The following is a 23121-nucleotide window of genomic DNA, read 5'->3' on the forward strand; positions in this document are numbered from 1 at the left end:
TTGAACACTGCTGATTGGCATTCTCAATTCATTGGACATCTTTTTATATCCCTTTCCTGTTTCATACAGTTCCACTACCTTTTCCCGCAGATCCTTTGACAATTCTTTTGCTTTCCCCATGACTCAGAATCTAGAAACGTTAGTGCAGCACTGGATGAAAGATGCAAGGATCTGTCAGGAGTCCAGAAACTCATTGGCCTTTTGTACACACACACTAATTTACAAGCAAATAGATCACAGGTGAGGACGGTTACCTTTTAATAGCAATTCAAAACCTTTTGTGTCAACTTTGTGTGCATTGTATCAGGCCAAAATCACCAGGGTATGTAAACTTTTGATCAGGGCCATTTGGGTAGTTTCTGTTGCAATTATGCTTCAAAAAGAGTAAACACAGTTGATTGATAATAAATGGCTTCAGCCAAACACTAACCATGAGTGAAAAATGTTTTTGTGTTATTCATATTCTCTGAAAAATGGCCAAGAAATCATAAATTCTGCCAGGGTATGTAAACTTATGAGCACAACTGTGTGTGTGTGTGTGTGTGTGTGTGTATATATATATATATATATATATATATATATATATACGTGTATGTGTGTGTGTGTATATATATATATATATATATATATATATATATATATATATATATATACACACTGTACATCAAAAATGGAGGAATCGTTTACATCTGAACGTTTAGGTATATGCAGTTTTCCTTTTTTTCAGGCTGAATTATTAATGGTAAAAGTTTTTTTTCTTTTTCCCATGATAAATGCACACTATGCCTAGACATTCATATCTTCTTACCCACTTGCTGTCCGCCCCGTCACGTGTGTTTGTGTGTGTTTGTCTGTGTGTGTTTGTATATACATGTACCTAATAAAGTGGCCAGTGAGTGTACACACATATACAGTATCTCACAAAAGTGAGTACACCCCTCACATTGTTGTAAATATTTTATTATATCTTTCCATGTGACAACACTGAAGAAATGACACTTTGCTACAATGTAAAGTAGTGAGTGTACAGCTTGTATAACAGTGTAAATTTACTGTCCCCACAAAAAAAAACTCAACACACAGCTATTAATGTCTAAACCGCTGGCAACAAAAGTGAGTACACCCCTAAGTGAAAATGTTCAAATTTGGCACAATTAGCCATTTTCCCTCCCCGGTGTCATATGACTCATTAGTGTTACAAAATCTCAGGTGTGAATGGGGAGCAGGTGTGTTAAATTTGGTGCTATCGCTTTCTCATACTGGTCACTGGAAGTTCAACATGGCACCTCATGGCAAAGAACTCTCTGAGGAGCTGAAAAAATGAATTGTTGCTCTACATAAAGATGGCCTAGGCCATAAGAAGATTGCCAAGACAATGAAAGTCTGAAACTGAGTTGCAGCACAGTGGCCAAGACCATACAGCGGTTTAACAAGACAGGTTCCACTCAGAACAGGCCTCCCCATGGTCGACCAAAGAAGTTGAGTGGATGTGCTCCGCGTCATATCCAGAGGTTGTCTTTAGGAAATAGATGTATTAGTGCTGCCAGCATTGCTGCAGAGGTTGAAGGGGTGGGGGGTCAGCCTGTCTGTGCTCAGACCACATGCCACACACTGCATCAAATTGGTCTGCATGGCTGTCGTCCCAGAAGGAAGCCTCTTCTAAAGATGATGCACAAGAAAGCCCACAAACCGTTTGCTGAAAACAAGCAGACTGAGGACATGGATTACTGGAACCATGACCAGGTGGGGACAAGACAAGTGTGTCTTGCCTACAGTCGAGCATGGTGGAGGGAGTGTCATGGTCTGGGGCTGCATGAGTTCTGCCGGCACTGGGGAGCTACAGTTCGAGGGAACCATGAATACTAACATGTACTGTGACATACTGAAGCAGAGCATGATCACCTCTCTTCGGTGACTGGGCAACAGGGCAGTATTCCAACATAACGACTGCAAACACACCTCCAAGACGACTACTGCCTTGCTAAAGAAGCCGAGGGTATAGGTGATGGACTGGCCAAGCAAGTCTCCAGACCTAAACCCTATTGAGCATCTGTGGGGCATCCTCAAACAGAGGGTGGAGGAGCGCAAGGTCTCTAACATCCACCAGCTTCGTGATGTCGTCATGGAGGAGGGGAAGAGGACTCCAGTGGCAACTGTGAAGCTCTGGTGAACTTCATACCCAAGAGGGTTAAGACAGTGCTGGAAAATGGTGGTCACGCAAAATATTGACACTTTGGGCCTAATTTGGACATTTTTACTTAGGGGTGTACTCACTTTTGTTGCCAGCGGTTTAGACATTAATGGTGTATTGAGTTATTTTGAGGGGACAGCAAATTTACACTGTTATGCAAGCTGTTCACTACTTTACATTGTAGCAAAGTGTAATTTCTTCAGTGTTACATTAAAAGCTATACGTGTTTATCTGCGTATAACATGCACATTCATTTTAAGAAGGAAGTTTCAGGAAAAAAACTTAAAATTTAAATAAGGAACTTTGAAGCAAAATAAGGGTCAGTGCCCATCTGCAGCCTCACCATTGCCATCAATGCAGCCTGATCAGTGCCCAAATGCAGCCTCATCAGTCCACATCAATGCAGCAGCCTCACCATTGCCATCAATGCAGCAGCCTCACCATTGCCTTCAGTGCAGCAGCCTCACCATTGCCTTCAGTGCAGCAGCCTCACCATTGCCTTCAGTGCAGCAGCCTCACCATTGCCTTCAGTGCAGCAGCCTCACCATTGCCTTCAGTGCAGCAGCCTCACCATTGCCTTCAGTGCAGCAGCCTCACCATTGCCTTCAGTGCAGCAGCCTCACCATTGCCTTCAGTGCAGCAGCCTCACCATTGCCTTCAGTGCAGCAGCCTCACCATTGCCTTCAGTGCAGCAGCCTCACCATTGCCTTCAGTGCAGCCTGATCGATGCCCATCTGCAGCCTAGAGGGGACAGGGAGGGGGGTGGGACAAGCGCTGACAGATTACATACAGTGAGAATCTACTTATGATAGACAGAACAGTGGTCCAATGGCGGCCCAGGAGACGGGACTTCCTATTACAGAGGCCGCCAAGTAAACAGGAGATTCTAATTGTATGTAATCTGACGGCGCTGGTCCCCCACCCCGCTCCCTGTCCTATCCGAGGCAGCTAAAATTGAAGTATTGGCGTATAACACACACACACGCTATTTGCACCCGATTTTACATGGTGAAAAAGTGAGTGTTTTACAGCAATAAATACAGTAATAAAATATTTACAAAAATGTGAGGGCTGTACTCACTTTTGTGAGATACTGTGTGTGTGTGTATATATATATATATATATATATATATATATATATATATAAAATATAATGTGTGTGTGTATATATATATTATATATATGTATGTATGTGTGTGTGTGTATGTGTGTATGTATATATATATATGTGTATGTATGTGTGTGTGTGTGTGTGTGTGTGTATATATATATATATATATATATATATATATATATATATATATATATATATATATATATATATATATATATATAAATAAAATATATTTCCATTTTAAACTGAATGGGTTGTTTTAGGTGAGGGCTCACATCTACTTTAAACCTAAATTTTTCTTCTAGTAAAGGTACCGTACATCCAATTTATTTTTTAACCTCCCATCCCTGCCCAGCAGAAAGGGGGTTACAGTGCCAGCACTGTTGCTATCATTCTGGCTTGTATTGTGAAGCAGGAAGGTGGGGTGTTCAGGGAGATTACTAGAGTAGAGACCACAGGATGGACCTTGGCAGCAGATCGACTTTCATTCACAGTCCAGTGAGACCGGAGGCTAGAAGGTGACACGAGCCCCTAATGGCTTGATATGTGGTGCAAATTAGGGTTGGGCATGTGCGAGAAACATGAATGTCTGAACAGTACTAAATACTTGGGGGAGGAAAAAAGTGTTCTGCATGCAGTTACACTGTATTTAACAGTTTGTGTTCCACATTCAGGACCTAAAACACATCTTTGCACATTAAGCATTGTTCTATGGTATTTTAAATTTGATTTACCTCTTGCAGCTGGAGTTATTTCATCAGTAACCTATCTCCTTGTCTACCTGCATTCAGGACCTTGTCCACCTTGTCCAAAGATGGTCACCACAACTTGTTTCTGTAAGAAGGCGAAGCCTATTCCACGCAGGTGCAGTGCCAAAGATTGGTCCTGTCAGCAGTCGTGTGGGAGAATGCTGTTGTGTGGGCAACACAAGTGTGAAAATCCTTGCCATAAAGGTATATTCTGACCACATGTTCATCATACATTTTAATAATGTCAAAAAGCAGTAGTAAACCAATAGCAACCGCTGAGTGTTTGTATTATTTAAAAGAATCCCTATCATTTAGCAATTTTTCTTGAAATAAAAGGTACATCAGCTTAAGCTATAAAGTTTACGAACTGTTTTCTATGAACTTGCTTATTAAAGGAGACTGCCTGCCATGCCCCAGAGTCAGCAAGCAAAAATGTCTTTGTGGAAAAAAGGTGGCTGAACGACTGTGTGCAAGTCCAACCTGGCAGTGTGATGTGGTGAGTAATTTACCTGTAGCATATATGAATACAATATACTAAACTATTATTTCTTTCTCGAACATCACGGGACACAGAGCCACAGTAATTACTGATGGGTTATATAGGTATCACTGGTGATTGGACACTGGCACACCCTATCAGGAAGTTCAACCCCCTATATAATCCCTCCCCCTTGCAAGGGATACCTCAGTTTTTACGCCAGTGTCTTAGGTGATGGACGTGTAAAGATGTCCTGTGCTGAGCTCCAAAGGGAATATCCTAAGATCCTATACTGGGGCAAGCCAGGCGAACCGGATCCATTCAAAGTGTCTTTTCATGGCCGAATTGAATGGTACCCGGGCCTCGTGTCCGAAGAAACGAGGTTTTACCCGTAATGCTTCTCTTTTTAGAGAGCTGGACCCCGCAGATCAGAAAATGGCTTTAAACTTCCTAGTTTCTGGCGAGGTGCTTTACGGTCCCAGAACTGTTGGATCCCCCTATTCGTAGGGGGCCCCAGTCTCTGACAGTTTTTTTCAAACGGAGCCCATCGTGAGAGGTGAAGATTGGGTCTGTGTAAACAGCACCCTGCGGCTGGATAAGGTAAGAGGAGATTCCACAGAATTTTTGAGTTCTAGTGGCTTTTCTCCTTTAAGGTAAATGCATGCTATGCCTATTGTGACCACCGGGTGCTGCCAAGAGCACAAACCTGCACATGCTGACTGTCTGTCTCAGGTGTTTTCATCGCTGATTATGTCCCAGCGTCTCAAGCAGGCTGCAAACAGGTAAGATGGAAAGGGGGATTTCTCATGTTTGAATGTTCCCCCCCAGGCTAGAGAGGGGCCACAGGGGTCTAGAAAGTGGTTATACCACCCGGGCTCTGCGGCCTAATGGCCACCATCTCTGAAGATAGCCGTTTAGGCAGATCTTGTTACCAGCCTCTCCCCCCCCCCCCCCCCATCCCCAGCCTTTCTCCAGAAGCATGACAGGAGAGTCGGCAGCGCGGGAAGCGCTCGTTTTTTTCAAAACTCGAGGGGGGGGGGGGCAGTAGAGGAGGGGGCGGGACGTCAGCACAGGTGCTTAGACTCCCACTCAGGCCAGCTGCAGGCTATTAAAGGCACTCTGTACAGGTGCACTCAGCCTTCTGAGAGACACAGAGCTGACGGTCGCATGTAAGGTGGGACACAGGCATTCTCCTAGGCAGCATTTACTGAAGTAACACCAGACTGAGCATTGGGTAGCAAGGCTTTTAGCCAGACTACATCGCTCAGCGGGCAGTGTTCATTTGTATACCTCACACCTTGTTGCTTTGCACTATGGGTAGAAGAGGTTCAAGCACCCCAGGAACCAGAGACACTAGGGGATCTCGTTCGGGTTCTGAGGGCCCCCTGTCGGCAGCATCCTCCCCCCCCTAAAGATGGGCCAGGGACGGCTAGCCAGGGAGAGCCATCGCGGTCAGGGGCTGCACCTGCTTCTGGCACTTCAGCCCCTGTATATATTACACAAGAGGTTTTTTCCTCAACCATTAATGGTCTAGAGGAAAGATTAATGGCCGTGATTACGTCTTCACTCAGTGGAAGAAAACGCACTAGACTTTCCTCTGTTCCCCAAGACCCTCAGACAGAGGAGCTCTGGGATAAAGGAGATGAATCCTTTTCAGAGGTTCAGGATGGGACGGATGATTCCTCTTCGGAGGAATCAGGTGGAGAGGGACCCTCTGCGACTTCCCAAGAGGAGAAAGTCTTAGTGCAGATCCTCACTGGATTGGTCCGCTCCACATTTAAGTTGCCCATACCTGAAACTGCTAAAGAATCCTCTTCTGCTTTGGGGTCACTGAAACCTTTCCAAGCAGCACATGCTTTTCCTGTTCATACTTTACTTGAAAAGCTCATTTATTCTGAGTGGGATCACCCAGACAAACGTTTTTTTCCGCCGAGAAAGTTTTCAACACTTTATCCGATGGAAGAAAAGTTTATTAAAATGTGGGGAATACCGGCTATTGATGCCGCCATTTCCTCCGTAAATAATAGCCTGACTTGTCCTCTAGACAATGCTCAGATGCTCAGGGATCCTGTAGATAAAAGGATGGAATCCCTATTGAAGGATGTTTTCTCCTTAGCAGGATCAGTGGCCCAACCTGCAGTAGCAGCGATTGGAGTCTGTCAATACTTAAGAGACCATGTTAAGCAGGTCATCAAAGTATTACCTGAACAGCAGGCCCAGGGGTTTGCTAACCTTCCAGCGGCCTTATGCTTTGTGGTTGACGCCATTAGAGATTCTATTGTGCAAACCTCCCGTCTTTCACTGGGGTTGGTGCATATACGTAGAATCCTATGGTTGAAAAATTGGTCAGCCGAAGCACCGTGTAAGAAGCTACTGGCTGGGTTTCCATTTCGTGGTGCAAGGTTGTTTGGAGAGGACTTGGATAACTATATCAAGAGAATCTCTTGTGGGAAAAGCACTCTCTTACCTGTCAAGAAGAAGAGTAAGCGTCCCTCTTTCAAACGGACTCTTTCCCCAGCGCCGGGGGCTTCAGCCTCCAGGCAGTCTCGACGGCCGCCTCCATCGGGGTCCAGAGACAAGAGTCAACCCCAGGGACAAAAGAAGTCCTGGGGAAAGAAGCCTACTAGGCAAAACACTAAGACCTCTGCATGAGGGGGCGCCCCCGCTCACTCGAGTGGGGGGAAGACTGCGACAGTTCTCAGAGCTCTGGCAGGAGGACTTCCAGGACAGATGGGTAATCTCCACGGTAACCTTAGGGTACAAGCTGGAGTTTCAGGAATTCCCCTCTCCTCGGTTCCTCAGATCAAATGTTCCCAGAGACCCAGAGAAGAAGCAGTCGCTCCTTCTAGCGTTAGAGCGACTTTTGTCGCAGGAGGTCATTATGATAGTTCCCGCAAAGGACCAGGGATTGGGCTTCTATTCCAACCTTTTTACGGTCCAAAAGCCAAATGGGGATGTCAGGCCCATTCTGGACTTAAGGGATCTGAACCGATTCCTAAGGATTCAATCCTTCCGCATGGAATCAATTCGAACAGTAGTTCCCACCCTGCAGGGAGGAGAATTTCTGGCATCAATAGACATCAGAGATGCATATCTGCATGTACCCATTTTTCCTGCTCATCAGAAGTTTCTGCGCTTCAAGGTAGGAGGGCGCCATTTCCAGTTTGTGGCTCTGCCTTTCGGGATAGCCACTGCACCTCGAGTGTTCACAAAGATCTTGGCTCCTCCTCTGGCCAGATTAAGGGCTCAGGGTATAGCTGTCATAGCATACCTAGACGACCTGCTCTTGATAGACCGGTCGGTAGCCTCTTTGAAAGGAAACTTGAGGACCACCGTCAGGTATCTAGAACACCTGGGTTGGATCCTCAACTTAGAAAAGTCTTTCCTAAAACCAGTAAGAAGACTGGAGTATTTAGGTCTGATTATAGATACAAGCCAGGAGAAAATATTTCTACCCCAGGCAAAGATCACTGCTTTGAGAGAGCTGATTCTGACAGTAAGGACCAAGAAGGGTCCCTCAGTCCGCCTTTGTATGAGGCTACTAGGGAAGATGGTGTCTTCATTCGAAGCAGTTCCCTATGCTCAGTTTCACTCAAGAATGCTGCAACACAGTATTCTGTCGACCTGGAACAAGAAGGTTCAGGCATTAAACTTTCCGATGCACCTGTCGCATGCGGTGCGTCAGAGCCTCAATTGGTGGCTCATACCCAAAAACCTGCAGAAGGGGAAATCCTTTCTACCGGTTACCTGGACGGTGGTAACAACAGATGCCAGTCTGTCAGGTTGGGGAGCAGTTCTGGAACAGGCTGCGGTCCAAGGGGTATGGTCCAAGACAGAGAGGACCTTACCCATCAACATTCTGGAGATCCGGGCGATACATATAGCTCTAAAGGCCTGGACTATCAGGCTCCAGGGTTGTCCGGTCAGGATCCAGTCCGACAATGCCACAGCAGTGGCTTATGTCAATCATCAGGGAGGCACCCGGAGCCGAGCTGCTCAAAAAGAGGTGAACCAGATCTTAGTCTGGGCAGAGATGCATGTGCCATGCATATCGGCAGTTTTCATCCCGGGAATAGAGAATTGGCAGGCGGACTATCTAAGTCGCCAGCAGTTACTTCCAGGGGAATGGTCTCTGCATCCCGACGTCTTTTGGGCCATATGCCAAAGATGGGGGGTTCCAGATGTAGATCTCTTTGCATCCCAATTCAACAAAAAGATAGACAGATTTGTGGCAAGGACAAAAGATCCTCTTGCATGCGGGACGGATGCGTTGGTGATTCCGTGGCATCGGTTCTCACTGATTTACGCATTCCCGCCTATTCTGCTATTACCACGACTCCTTCGCAGGATCAGGCAGGAAAGGAAGTCGGTACTTCTGGTGGCCCCCGCTTGGCCCAGAAGGACTTGGTATGCAGAAATAGTAAGGATGACAGTAGGTTCCCCGTGGACACTACCGGAACGCCCAGACCTGTTATCTCAAGGTCCAGTGTTCCATCCTGCCTTACAAACGCTAAATTTGACGGTTTGGCTATTGAGACCCACGTTCTGAAGAGTCGTGGGCTCTCAGGTCCTGTCATATCTACCTTGATTAATGCAAGGAAGCCAGCTTCCAGGATGATTTATCATAGAGTCTGGAAAGCTTATATAACCTGGTGTGAATCCAGAGGTTGGCATCCCAGGAAATATGTCATAGGTAGAATTCTTGATTTTCTACAATTAGGATTAGAGATGAAGCTGGCCTTGAGTACCATCAAGGGCCAGGTCTCTGCTTTATCAGTATTATTTCAGCGGCCACTTGATTTGCATTCTTTGGTCCGAAACTTTATGCAGGGGGTGATGCGTCTTAATCCTCCGGTTAAAGCGCCCCTAAACCCCTGGGACTTGAATTTGGTCCTGGCTGTGTTACAGAAACAGCCTTTTGAACCAATAAGTCAGATTCCTTTGGTCTTGTTGACAAGGAAATTAATTTTTCTGGTGGCCATCTCTTCTGCTAGAAGAGTATCAGAATTAGCAGCTCTTTCCTGTAAGGAGCCTTATTTGATTATACACAAGGATAGAGTGGTACTACGCCCTTATCCTAGTTTTTTACCGAAGGTGGTTTCTGATTTTCATTTAAACCAAGACATTGTTCTACCTTCCTTTTTTCCAGATCCCTGTTCTCCGGAAGAGAGATCTCTACATTCGTTGGATGTAGTAAGAGCAGTTAAGGCCTATCTAGGGGCAACTGCTCAGATCCGCAAGACGGATGTTTTGTTTGTGCTGCCAGAGGGTCCCAATAGAGGACAGGCAGCGTCAGAAGCTACCATTTCTAAATGGATTCGACAGTTGATCATTCAAGCTTACGGTTTGAAACAGAAGATTCCTCCGTTTCAGATCAGGGCACATTGCACAAGGGCTATTGGTGCTTCTTGGGCAGTGCATCACCAGGCCTCTATGGCTCAAATCTGCAAGGCCGCAACCTGGTCTTCAGTTCATACATTCACCAGATTCTATCAGGTGGATTTGAGAAGGCATGAGGATATCGCCTTTGGGCGTAGTGTGCTGCAGGCAGCGGTACAGGGTCCTCAGGTCTGATTGCACCCTACTTGGTCGTGGTTCCCCCCCCTCAGGTAGCATTGCTCTGGGACATCCCATCAGTAATTACTGTGGCTCTGTGTCCCGTGATGTTCGAGAAAGAAAATAGGATTTTTTAAAACAGCTTACCTGTAAAATCCTTTTCTTTCGAAGGACATCACGGGACGCAGAGGTCCCGCCCCTCTTCTAATGCACTATATTGCTTGGCTACAAAACTGAGGTATCTCTGCAAGGGGGAGGGATTATATAGAGGGTTGAACTTCCTGATAGGGTGTGCCAGTGTCCAATCACCAGTGATACCTATATAACCCATCAGTAATTACTGTGGCTCTGTGTCCCATGATGTCCTTTGAAAGAAAAGGATTTTACAGGTAAGCTGTTTTAAAAAATCCTATTTTTGGAATCTCTGCATCCAGATCTCCCTCCTTGAGTTCCAGAGTCTCTCACCTTTTAATTTATTTTTTTTATGAAAAATCCAGGGGAGCAAACCATATGACCTTGTAAACATTTTTGCTATCTGATTGGAGTTGAGAACCCTAGAATATATATACCGTAATAGGCTGGTGGGTAATTCTTACTGCCAGTGTTAATCCTAAACTGAAATGTTATATCAAGAGGACATATAGATAGTCCTCTCTTAAAAAACAAACAAAAAAAAACACTCTAACACAAATGTAAATAACTATCTGAAATATGTCTTTAGTCTTCCCACAATCTGACAAAGATGTGAACCTGACTATATAATAACACTACATATTTACTGTGGGCTTCATTGTAGCCTTATAGCTAATGTTAACTGGTCATGATGTCTGTGGTCATAAAACAAGTTCTTTTGAAGGGTAACAGAAAAACATGGAGATGTTTTATATATTGTGTGGGCATCTTGTGGGTAAATAAGGAAGGCGCCAAAGGTCATCTTGCACTACTGTTGGTCTGGTGTTCCATTTTTCCTTTCAAAGAGAAGTGTAGGAATTAAATAAAAATAAACATTCATTCTCCCCTAGATGGCTGTAGCTGTCCCCCCCGTCGGCTCTACACTGAAAACTGAGTGATGAAAGACCACTGACTGCTTAATTCTCAGGTCTGCTCTGAGCACAGAACAGTGACTGTCGTCGCTGCCCTCTGCTCTGCCCCTCCAACAGTTACAGGAGTGCTGAGCTGTGGAGGGGGCGGGAGCAGCTGGCTTAGGCTCTCATCTGTGTGCTGGGAGGCTGAGCCAGCTGATGGTCAGGCATCTGGGCAGGTCCTGACATTATTGTCAGGATCCTTTCAGAGTCTGGACTGGCTCTGTGATCGCTAAATCTGGGTCATAGGAGTGCAGAACTAAGTGCACTCCTGTGACCTACAGAAGAAGAATTGCCCCCTGTAGGTTAATGCCATAAAGTGCTAGTATGCACTGCATACTAGCACATTATGACAGAAATATCTTTCAAATAGAGCCCTCCAGTGGTGCTCTGTAATCGCTTTCAGGGCTTCCATCTTCGCCCGATATTTTTTTTTTTCCTTGCTCTCCGGCCAGTTGAATGGCCGGGCTGCTATGATGTCACTCCCATAGATGCGCACGGGAGTCGCCATAATGGTACATTTATGGCACACAGTGTTTGCAGCATGGCACTCTCTGCATTCATGGCACACTCAGTGTTTAGTGAATATTAAAAGTACTGTGCTCGCTTTGGATGCGTCATCAACTAGAGCCAATGTTCATATCTACTAAACGGCACAAGCTCGGACCGTTTAAAAAGGCACCTGCAGTTAAGACTTTTTTTTTATATGCTTACCTGTAGGGCAATCGTTAAAGTTTTTACTTTAAGAAAACTTTCCTGATTTTAAATGTCCCAACCATTTGAAATCAACTTCAGTAATGCACTGATGTACTGTTGTAGTGGGATATGAGCGCTCTTTTGTAATGGTAATCTATGGTCACAGTATACACTCATTTTATAACACAACATTGTTAAAGCAATACAAACAATTATTTTCTTTTTCGTACATCATGGGACACAGAGTTAGGCTAATATTCATTACCTACTGGGTTATACGTGATCTCTAGGTGAATATACACTGTAAGACAAAGTCTTAGACAGAAATTGATCCCCTATATAACCCATCCCATACAGGAAGTACATCCGTTTTTTTACCAGTGTCTGCAAGGTGGATGGGCATGTTTGTTTGATCTCTCTGAGCTCCGGGTCTCTAGTCCCACAATCGTTTCTTAAATGAATCAAGGGATTGACCGATCGGATCCATTTGACACAGGCTCTGTATGCTTAGATAAATGGTACCTGAGCCTAAGAAGACTCAAGATCCTGCAAGGTTTTGCCTGTAATGCAACCTCTGGGCGCTGGACCCTGCAAAGTGGAATCCTGAACATCACAGCGCTAAGGCATTCCTGCGGGGTGCTGTACAGGTCCAAAGGAGTGGACCCTAAACATGAAAAGGGTACCCGGTCCTTGAAGGTCCTCAAGTGACAGGACCTGCCATGATGGGTGATGATTGGGCTCTTTGTTTCTAAGCTGCCCTGCGCCTGGACGGGTAAGTGAAACCCCTTTTATTTACTTATTGTGGGGTTCCCCTAGTGATTGTAAAAATCAGTCAAGCTAGCTAGAGGCTGGACACCTGTGTGCGGTGACCATACAGGAGAGTTTTGGGCTAGCTGTGAGTGTTTGCAATGTGTACTTTTTTTTTGCTTGTGTCTGGCTGTTTTTTACCTGTATGATTATGCCATTTTGCCTTGGTTCACCATGGCGCACGTGCATTCGAAGAGAGAGAGCTGTGCTGTGCTCAGCAGTTTGTTGGGCAGCCATGGCGCACGCGGCTTCACTATAGGCGTTATGCGCACTCGCAGCTGCGCATGCGCCATAGCCTAATCTGGGCGCACAAAAATTTGCGTCATATGCGAATACAGCCGCACCCGTTCACCGGGACCACACACACGTGTGCACGCATGCGCAGAACGTTCCAGCACACAGCCAGCTTTAAGCTGTGTATGCCAAGTATGCGGTGCTTCCAGAAGGCAGCTGTGGGACACAGAGCAGGCTCTGAACTAGGCATTTGCAGCAGTTCATTTCTCCTTTTCCAGGTCACTTGAGTCACCAGGCTAAGGTGCTTAGCAGGATTGTTGCATAGGGGCTTGGTGAGCCCTATTAAAGGGTCTCCCTTCTGAGGTGTGTTAATACTACACCCAGCTAGGGTACATCCTGACAGGGTTTTTGTTCCTCCTAATAGGTTTTCCTATTTATATCCCATGGATGAAAAGTTCATAAAGAATGCCAGCCGTAGATGCAGCAATCTCTTCCCTGAACAAGAACTTAACTTGTCCGGTGGATAATGCACAGGGTTTGAAAGACCCTGTTGACAAGAAACTGGAGTCATTATTAAAGGCTTCATTTTCTTTGGCCAGTTCAGCTATTCAGCCAGCTGTTGCAGCAATTGGTATCTGCCAGTCCGTAAAGGATCAGGTCAGATGGCCTGACAGGCCTAACCAGAAGGATGATTTTGCTGAAAATAAGACATTTTCCTTGAGTGCTGTGTTTTGCTGTTGATGCCTTAAAGGATTCAATACAACAGGTTTCTCGTTTGGCTGTCTCTTGTCTGTACATATTTGCAGACTTTTGTGGCTTAAGAACTGGTCAGCCGAGCTTCCTTGTAAGAAGTTATTGCCAGGTTTCCCCTTTCATGGGGAATGTTTGATGATTTGGACAAATATATCCAAAAGATTTCTGGAGGGAAGAGCTTTCTACTTCCTATAAAGAGAAGCACCAGGCATCCCCCGCTTAAAACCTCAGGGACTGCTTCCTCAGGTGTCTCAGCACCAAGGCGGTTCCGCCGACAACAGAGCGCTAAAGCCAGGGGCAAGCCACAAGTCCAGGGCAGAAAAAGCCCTGGGTCCAAAGCTCTTCTAAACCCGGCACCAAGCCCTCCTTTTGAGGGGATGCCCCCACTCTATCGGGTGGGGGGGAAGGCTGCTGCACTTTGCAGACATTTGGAGAACAGTGGTTCAGGATGAGTGGGTCACCTCGACCTTGCATTTACAAGCTGGAGTTACGGGGGGTTCCCCCTCAGAGGTTTCTAAGATCCAGCGTTCCCTCGGATCCTCCAAAAAGAAACTTTTTGCAGGCACTACATCATTTAGTGCATCAAGGAGTGATTGTACAGGTTCCTGTATCTGAAAGGGGCACGGGTTTTAGAACCTGTTTAGGGTTAGAAAAACCAAACAGGGATACAAGGCCCATTTTGGATCTAAGATCCCTGATTAGAGATGACTCACTACAGGCTCTAGAACAGAGCATAACCTGCACAGTGCGGTATTTGGAAAGCTTCGGCTGATAAATACAGAAAAGTCAGCCTTGAGACCAGCTCAAAGTCTGAAGTATTTAGTTCTGATCCTAGCTATGGTCCAAGCATGGGTATTTTGCCACCCGTAGGATCTGTGCCCTCAAGGATCAGGTGCATCAGATAAGGGGCACCAGACAGCCCTTCCATTCGGCTCTGTATGAGTCTTCTAGGAAGGATGGTGTCTTCCTTCGAGGCAGTGCCCTATGCCCAGTTCCATTCCAGACCTATACAATAAGACATCTTTTTGGCTTGGAACAGAAGAGGACAACCCCTGGATTATCCAATGTTCTTATCTCCTCGGGCACGCTTAAGCCTAAACTGGTGGTTGCAGGATCAGAACCTGCTAAAGGGAAAATCCTTCCTCCCGGTAACTTGGAGAGTACTGACTACAGATGCCAGTCTCTCAGGCTGGGGAGCGACCCTAGATGGGCTCACAGCTCAGGGGAAATGGTCAAGGACAGAACACATCCTCCCCATCAACGTCCTGGAGTTACGGACAGTACGTCTGTCCCTATGATCCTGGATGGTGGAGCTTCACGACTGCCCTATCAGAGATCAGTAAAACGATGCCACTGCAGTGGCCTATATAAACCACAAGGTGGTACCAGGAGTCATTCAGCTCTGAAGGAGGTGAACCACATACTAGCCTGGGCAGAGGGACATGTGCCGATGCTATTGGCAGTCCATATCCCGGGAGTAGAGAACTGGAAGGCAGATTATCTCAGCCTCCAGCAGATCTGCCCAGGGGAATGGTCCCTACACCCAGGGGTGTTCCAGGAAATTTGCCAGCGTTGGGGATGGCCAGGGATGTTGACCTATTGGCATCCAGGTTCAACAACAAGCTATAGCAGTTTGTGTCCTGAACAAGGAATCCTCTGGCAGTTGGCGCAGATGGAGCCAGTACTCCCTGGTTTATGTTTTCCCCTCGGTCCCTCTCTTTCCACATTTGCTGCGCAGGAATCGGAGAGAGGGGGTTCCAGTCATTCTGGTGGCACCAGCCTGACCCAGAAGGCCCTGGTTCCCGGAGATTGTGAGACTGACAATAGACGGGCTATGGACACTTACACGTCGCCCCAATCTACTGTCTCAAGATCCTTTATTCCACCCCAATTTATAGTCTCTAAATTTGACAGCATGGCTATTGAAGCCAGGATGTTTAAGGACCGTGGCATCTTGGGACCAGTGGTGTCTACCCTAGTGAATGCTAGAAAAGCTGTCACTTGGAAGATCTATCGTAAGGTCTGGAAAACTTATATTGCTTGGTGTGAAGCCAGAAAATGGCATCTTCGGAAATATGTGATCGAGAGAATTCTCTCTTTTCTACAGTCAGCTGTGGAAATCAGATTGGCTTTGAGTACAACCGGAGGTCAGATTTTGGCCCTGTCAGTATTCTTCCAAAGGCCTTTAACCACCCATTCACTGGTCCAAACCTTTATGCAGGGGGCAAATCGTTTGCTTCCCTCATTAGGTCACCTATGTGTGCTTGGGACTTAAACTTTGTGATGCCTGTGTTACAGAAACAACCTTTTTAGCCTATCAAGGAAATTCCATTAGACTTGCTGTCACACAAGCTAGCCTTGATGGCCATCACCTTGGCTAGAAGGGTGTCGGAGTTGGCTGCCCTTTCACGCAGGGAACCATACTTGGTCCTTCACCACGACAGGGTCATGTTACGACCTGTTCCATCCTTTTTGCCAAAAGTGGTGTCAGCCTTTCATTTAAATCGGGACAATATTTTGCCTTCTTTTTTCTCTCCGCCACTTTCGGCGGAAGAGAGACGACTGCATTCTTTGGACATTGTCCGGGCAGTCAACGTTTATTTGTCTAGATCTTCAGAGATCCGAGGATCAGACTCCTTTTTTGTTTTACCAAAAGGACCCAAGAAGGGGCAGTCAGCTTAAAAGGCTTCCATTGCCAATTGGGTCCGTCAATTGATCATTCAGGCCTATGGTCTGAAACGTAAAGCTCCTCGCTTTAGTGTGAGAGCTCATTCTATCAGAGGTATCTCCCTCCCCTCAAGGTTATTGCTCTGGGTCATCCCAGTAGGTAATGAATAATAGCCTAACTCTGTGTCCCATGATGTATGAAAAAGAAAATAGGATTTTTTCGTCATACTTACCTGTAAAATCGTTTTCTTTGAGTACATCATGGGACACAGAGATCCCTCCCCTCTTTTTTGAGGATTCAGTGCCTGCTACAAAACTGATGTACTTCCTTTATGGGAGGGCTTATATAGGGGATCAAGTCTAAGACTTTGTCTACCAGTGTCCATTCACCTAGATATGGTGTATAACCCAGCAGGTAATGAATATTAGCCTAACTCTGTGTCCCATGATGTACTCAAAGAAAAGGATTTTACAGGTAAGTACAGTATGACAAAAAAATCCTATTTTTGACAATCCATCAAAGGCTTACATAAAAAATCTTCTTTCAAGTTGAGTGCTGCCTGTTTGTTTGCCATCACTTTACACAACTTCCTGCATGCTTTACAGCTTCTCTGCTGTGTATGTTCAATTTCGAAGGGCTACATATCCCATGGTTCCTTGCTACCTGCAAGCACAGATTCCTGTATTGACTCTGCCTCCCCCATGTAGTTCAGAAGGCAGGCTCTGTGAAATGTGTGTCACAGCAGTGCCAACACAGGGCAAAGTAAATATGGGACACAGAATTTAAGGAAGTAAATATTTGGGGATCTTCACAGAGTAAATTTATAAACTTCGAGATCATTCAGAATATTAGGAGTAGCCTAGACATATTTAAAATACAATGTGGAAATAAATATATGATCTTTACATTTTGACCATAGGTGCGCTTTAATCAGTATAGAGTTCTTACGCATGTGTATTAATAACCCTCTTATTCCACCTTAAAGTGGAACTAAACTCAAAAAGTTAAGATTTGATATATTATAAGGAACATTTTAGTAGTTTTAATTGTGCCTAAGCTGTACCTTGAAATATTAACTTTTTGTCTGAAGTTCCTTCAGAACAATAGCAGTGCCCTTCCTGGTTTGTGGGTGTGCCTATGGCCTCATAGCTTTATATCTGCAGTGTGGAAAGTACAGAACCAGTCATGGTAAGACAGTAATGGGGAAAGATCAGCTGCAGCGTATGAACTGTGTGCCAATGTAGCGCTATAGCATTAAAAAAAATGTTGCCAGTATAACATGCTTTAAGGAAGTGGGAGCTACAGAAGAGCTTTAACTAGCTTACTCTAGAAAGATAAAATAGGAAAAGTCTAAGTCGTGTGATGTTCATCTTTTAGTCCTGTAAGCAGGTGAGTGGCACAGAAAATTGCAAAACTACAGTAGTAAATAAAAATAGGAATGTCCGCATCCTGGCTTTGCCATGTGACATGGGTGTGTGAATCACTAGAGTCACAAAAAACGGCTATGTTGGCAGGCAAAATGTTTTTTATATACATTTAAAATTAGCTGTTCAGTTGACATTGTGCTTCAGAATATAATCATTTGCATATAGGAAAAATAGCTGGCAAACTAAATATTTTGACTTTTTTTTTTTTTTTTTTTTTTTGCCTTTTAATTGTAGGTTTGTGGAAAAACGTTACCTTGTGGGAATCACACCTGTGAGCTGGTTTGCCATGGTGGTTTATGTGGCCAGTGTCCTCGTTCTGGAAATCGCTTGTGCCCATGTGGAAAAACAAGTATGGCTCTTTCAGAATACTGTCAGTTTTCTATTTTATATCTTTGCCGTGCTATGATTTTTTTAACCACTTCAATGCAGTGCACTTTCACCCCCTTCCTGCCCAGTATAATTTTCAGCTTTAAGCGCTGTCGCATTTTGAATGACAATTGCGCGGTCATGGAACACTGTACCCAAACAAAATTTTTATCATTTTTTTCCCACAAATAGAGCTTTCTTTTAGTGGTATTTGATCATCACTGAGAATTTTTATTTTTTGCGCTCCAAATAAAAAAGACCGGAAATTTTGAAAAAAAAAGTTTTTCTTCATTTCTGTTAATTTATTTACAGAGTTTTTGTTTCTCCTTCACTGATGAGGCTGCACTGACGGGCACTGATGAGGCAGTACTGATTGGCACTGATGATGTGGCACTGATCTGTGGCACTGATCGGTGGCACTAGCGGGCACTAATAGGCGGCACTGGTGGGCAGCACTGATCAGGAGGCACTGACAATCACTGATGGGCACTGATTGACATCCCTGGTGGACTCACCTGGTGGTTTCCAGTGGGCATCCCTGGTGGTCTTCATTGGACATCCTTGATGGGACTGCACGGATAATCAATGCGCTGATTATCAGCATAGACCCCTCCTGTCAGGAGAGCAGCCAATCACCTCTCCTCTACTTGCGTCTGTCAGTGCGAGTGGCTGAAAAGCCGATAAACGGCTCTTCCTGTTTACCCTGTGATCAGCTGTGATTGGACACAGCTGATCACATGGTAAAGAGCCTACATCAGAGGCTCTTTACCAGGATCAGAGATGCAGTGTGTCAGACTGACGCACCACACCACCGATCGCCGCGCTGTGCGCCCCTGCAGTTTATCCTGCTGGACCTCATATGACGTCCAGTCAGGATAATACAACCACTTTCCGGCCGTCATTCTGCTATATGGCGGGTGGGAAGTGGTTAATGTCATGAATGGCATCCAATCATGATGGCGATGTTTACTATTGTGATCTCTATGATTGGTCACAGTAATCACATGGTACAGGGCCAATCTCTGTAGCCCTGTACCATGTTATAGCTGTAGCCAATCACGACAATCACAATGGTAAACAAGAATCATGAATGAAAGCCACTTATGACAGTCAAAATGTTTGCTTTTACAGTGATCATCACTGTAATAAGTATTGTTAGTGTAAGGGGGAAAAAACCCTGCTCATCTGCCCACAGTAGTGCAGTGTCACTTTTGTCTTTTCTCAATATGTACGGTCACCAGTCAGTTTCCCTAATCGCTACCACACCAGTCATATTATCCCTAGTAACCACCACACCACTTACAGGGTCCCTGATCACCGCCATACTACTTGGTGTCCCTGCTTACAGCCACACCAGTCTTAGTATCACCAAAAGGACTTATTCACATGTGTGATTCTCTCTGAAGAGCCATCCATGTTCAGATCACTCTTCAGGGAGAATTTGACAGGTAGTGAAGAGGCACAATATCGGCTCCTGAATACCTGCTTTAACCCCTTGGACCCTGCACAAGCAACCCCTATTCACTTGAAGGGGTCACGATCGGTGAAGATATAGGGGGTATAATTCCTGCCACAGCTGTGAAGTAAAGCATTGCAGCCGTGGCATGTGTACAATCTCAGCCGCTGCCTCTGCAGCTAAAGAGGGTAGTAATTGAGGGGTGGTAAAACTGCAGCTCAAATGCAAGGTTTTACGCACCTCTATTCTTTTTTTAGCCTTCTGTACTTCCTGACCAGCAAAAGATTGCATTCCTGGGGGGGGGGGAGGGGAGCCACCTACCAGTAGGGCCAGGCTTACTTGGCTTTTAGGAACAGGCACTGCTATAGACGATGCTACACTAAGCTATATTCCTGGCCGTACATACAAAACTATTACAATATTAGAAATACTGTACAAGGCTGACAGATATCTATAGCAAGATTCCTAGCAAATAATCAGAAACTATGGTCTATAACAGTAGAAATACGCTTAAAAATTACTGTGTGTTCATGGTCTCCGTTGACAACGAGGACTCAGTTGGCAGTTGCTTTGGAAATCGTGCATCTTTCTTCTTCAATGGCTGGTTACGGATGTTTCCTCTTCGGTCTTAAAGCATGATGCAAGTCTTGTCCAGCTTATGCCTGGCAACTTTTAAAGCTCAGGTTGTTTACCATAACAAAAGACATCTCTGTCATTCAATTAGAGATGCACTCTCAAATTCTACCTCAAGATGGCACTCTGCCATCATATATGCCATAAATTTTATATATTACCTGTTTACTGTAGCTATAGAGACAATATACTGCTCAAAATGTCAGCTGAATAGAATGGTATCTACAACCCCATTGTATCCAACAGCATTTGTTTGAGAAGTATCCACTCAAGCCAAACCTGACAGTAATCTGATTTCTGTTTCTATGACCAACTACTAAACCGACTGTCCCATGTAATGTTATGTCTGATTAATATAAAAAAAATAATATTGTTTAATTGTTTTCTTTTTTTTTTTTTCTTTTTGTTTTTCTTTTTTTTTTTACAATTTGTTTTCCCAATGCTTTTTGGGGGGAGGGGTTGGGGCTGTGGACGGTGTTGGTAGGGTGGGGGGAGGGGGTTGGGGCTGCGGGCAGTGTTTTTTTTTTTTTTTACCCAATTTTATTTTATATTTTTTTTTATATCTTTTTTTTTTTTTTTTTTTTACAATTTAATCTTGTAATATTCATTGCAATTTTTTTTTATTAGCCCTGTTGGTGGGCTTTGGTGAGATATCAGGGGTCATGAGGACAGGAATTCCCCAGTCCCTTTCTTAGCAGCTTCAGCATTGAAGATGAATGGACAGGAGACAGCAACTCCTGTCCATTCATAAACTTAAGCAGAGTAGACACAGTTTACTCTGCTTAGTTATCAGAGGACACAGGAGCGAGCGGTAACGGTCACTCACTGTGTCCAATTCATACAAAGAAGGGGCCGGTAAATGACGACATATTTACCGGCCCCATTCCTCCGCTCTCCATCCTGACACATCCCCCGCAGGAGAGGAGGGAGCCGGCTGTGGGGGAGGCGAGGGGGGCGGAGGAGGAGTACACAGGGGGCAGAGGAGGAGGACACAGCAGACGTTGGGGGGGATGATCAGTATGACACTGCGGCGGGGGACAGCTGTAAGCACCGATCTCCCTGTATGGCATTTCAGCTGACAGCCGCAGGAGGGAGAGGAGGTGAAGCAGCTGTCAGCTGGAAAGCCATACAGGGAGATCGGCGCTCACAGCTGTCCCCCCGCCGCACTGATCATCCCTGACTGTCAAGGGACAATGTTCCATGTGTGCAGCGTGGGTCGTCCAGCTCTCAAAGTTCTTCACACTGAGATCTGCAAAGTGTAACTTCAGCTCCTCACCGCCCTTTTTTTCAGACAGTTCAGACAAGCTTTTTATATTCTGGACTTTGAACAGCTGTAGAGAAGACTGCAGATAAACAGTGACAGACTTTATGTAGGGGGATTTGTTTCATCTGTGTATCACCTGAGGCCGGTCACTTCATTGGGTATATGGAAGAGTTTACAACCACTTTAAGCCCCCTTAGAAAGCATAAAGGTGCTCCTTGGATTTTAGGGCCCTGTGTGTGTGTGGCTAGGATGTGGTATCCCCATACTCAGGAGTAGCAGAATATGTTTTGGGTTCATAATTCTAAGTATGCCTATAATGTGTGTTAGAAATATCTTATTAATTGACAACTTTGTTTGAAAAAAAAAAATAAATTTCTTCCTGCATTTTTTAAAAACTTCTGGCGAAAAAATGACATTTTCAAAAGACTATACCTTTGGTGTGTTTGCTTTCCAAAATGGGGTTATTTAGTGCGTGTTTTACATTGTCCTGGTGCTCCAGGGCCTTCAAAAATGTGATAGGTAGTCAGGAAAACGAATGCGTATTTTTATGCTGCTTGAAAGACCAAAGGTGCTCCTTGTATCAAAATAGCCCCAAAGGGCCCCTCTATGCATCTAGGCTGGAAAAAGTTTCATGAAAAAAATGGTATAGCAATCGGGCAGCATAGCAGAATGTAATGTGTAATTATAAGTATACCTATGCTGTGTTACATACTTGTTAAATTGACAACTTTGTTAAATTGACAACTTTGTAAAACAATAAATATAAATTTTTTTCATTTTCCAAAAAATTACAACTGCAAAAAACTCACCGTGGCTCTTGCTAAATACTTGGGCTGTCTACTTTGCCTGTATTTGTGTATTTGTCCTGGTATTTTAGGGCCTCGAGAAATTAGATAGGCCGTCAGTACATCGGGATTGATCAAATATATACAGTTGCGCTCAAAAGTTTCCATACCCTGGCGGAATTTATGATTTCTTGGCCATTTTTCAGAGAATATGAATGATAACTCAAAAACATTTCTTTCACTCAGTGTTTACTCTTTTTAAATAATGACAACAAAAACTACCCAAATGACCCTGATCAAAAGTTTACATACCCTGGTGATTTTGGCCTGATAATAAGCACACAAGTTGACCCAAAGGGGTTTGAATGAACTATTAAAGGTAACCATCATCTGCGATCTGTTTGCTTGTAATTAGTGTGTGTGTATAAAAGGTCAGTTCGTTTCTGGACTCCTGACAGACCCTTGCATCTTTCATCCAGTGCTGCACTGACGTTTCTGGATTCTGAGTCCTGGGGAAAGCAAAAGAATTGTCAAAGGATCTGCGGGAAAAGGTAGTTGAACTGTATAAAACAGGAAAGGGGTATAAAAAGATATCCAAGGAATTGAGAATGCCAATCAGCAGTGTTCAAACTCTAACCAAGAAGTGAAAAATGAGGGGTTCTGTTGAAACCAAACCACAGTCAGGTAGACCAACTAAGATTTCAGCCACAATTGCCAGGAAAATTGTTCGGGATGCAAAAAAAAACCCCACAAATAACTTCAGGTAAAACACAGGACTTTCTGAAAACATGTGGTGTGGCTGTTTCAAGATGCACAATAAGGAGGCACTTGAAGAAAGATGGGCTGCATGGTCGAGTGACCA

General features: G+C 44.8%; 1 protein-coding gene across 2 annotated transcripts in view; it reads left to right on the forward strand.

Moving 5' to 3' along the window:
• Positions 1 to 23121, forward strand: part of NFXL1 (nuclear transcription factor, X-box binding like 1) — a 154972-nt gene that overhangs the window by 40691 nt on the left and 91160 nt on the right. For both annotated transcript variants that reach the window (XM_073608484.1, XM_073608483.1), the window contains exons 7-9: positions 4097 to 4258; positions 4450 to 4550; positions 17990 to 18104. In XM_073608484.1, coding sequence (XP_073464585.1) covers positions 4097 to 4258; positions 4450 to 4550; positions 17990 to 18104 — 378 coding nt within the window. The remainder of the gene's footprint in view (positions 1 to 4096; positions 4259 to 4449; positions 4551 to 17989; positions 18105 to 23121) is intronic.

This window comes from Aquarana catesbeiana, linkage group LG01 (assembly GCF_042186555.1).
Source record: "Aquarana catesbeiana isolate 2022-GZ linkage group LG01, ASM4218655v1, whole genome shotgun sequence".
Lineage (NCBI taxonomy): Eukaryota > Metazoa > Chordata > Amphibia > Anura > Ranidae > Aquarana > Aquarana catesbeiana.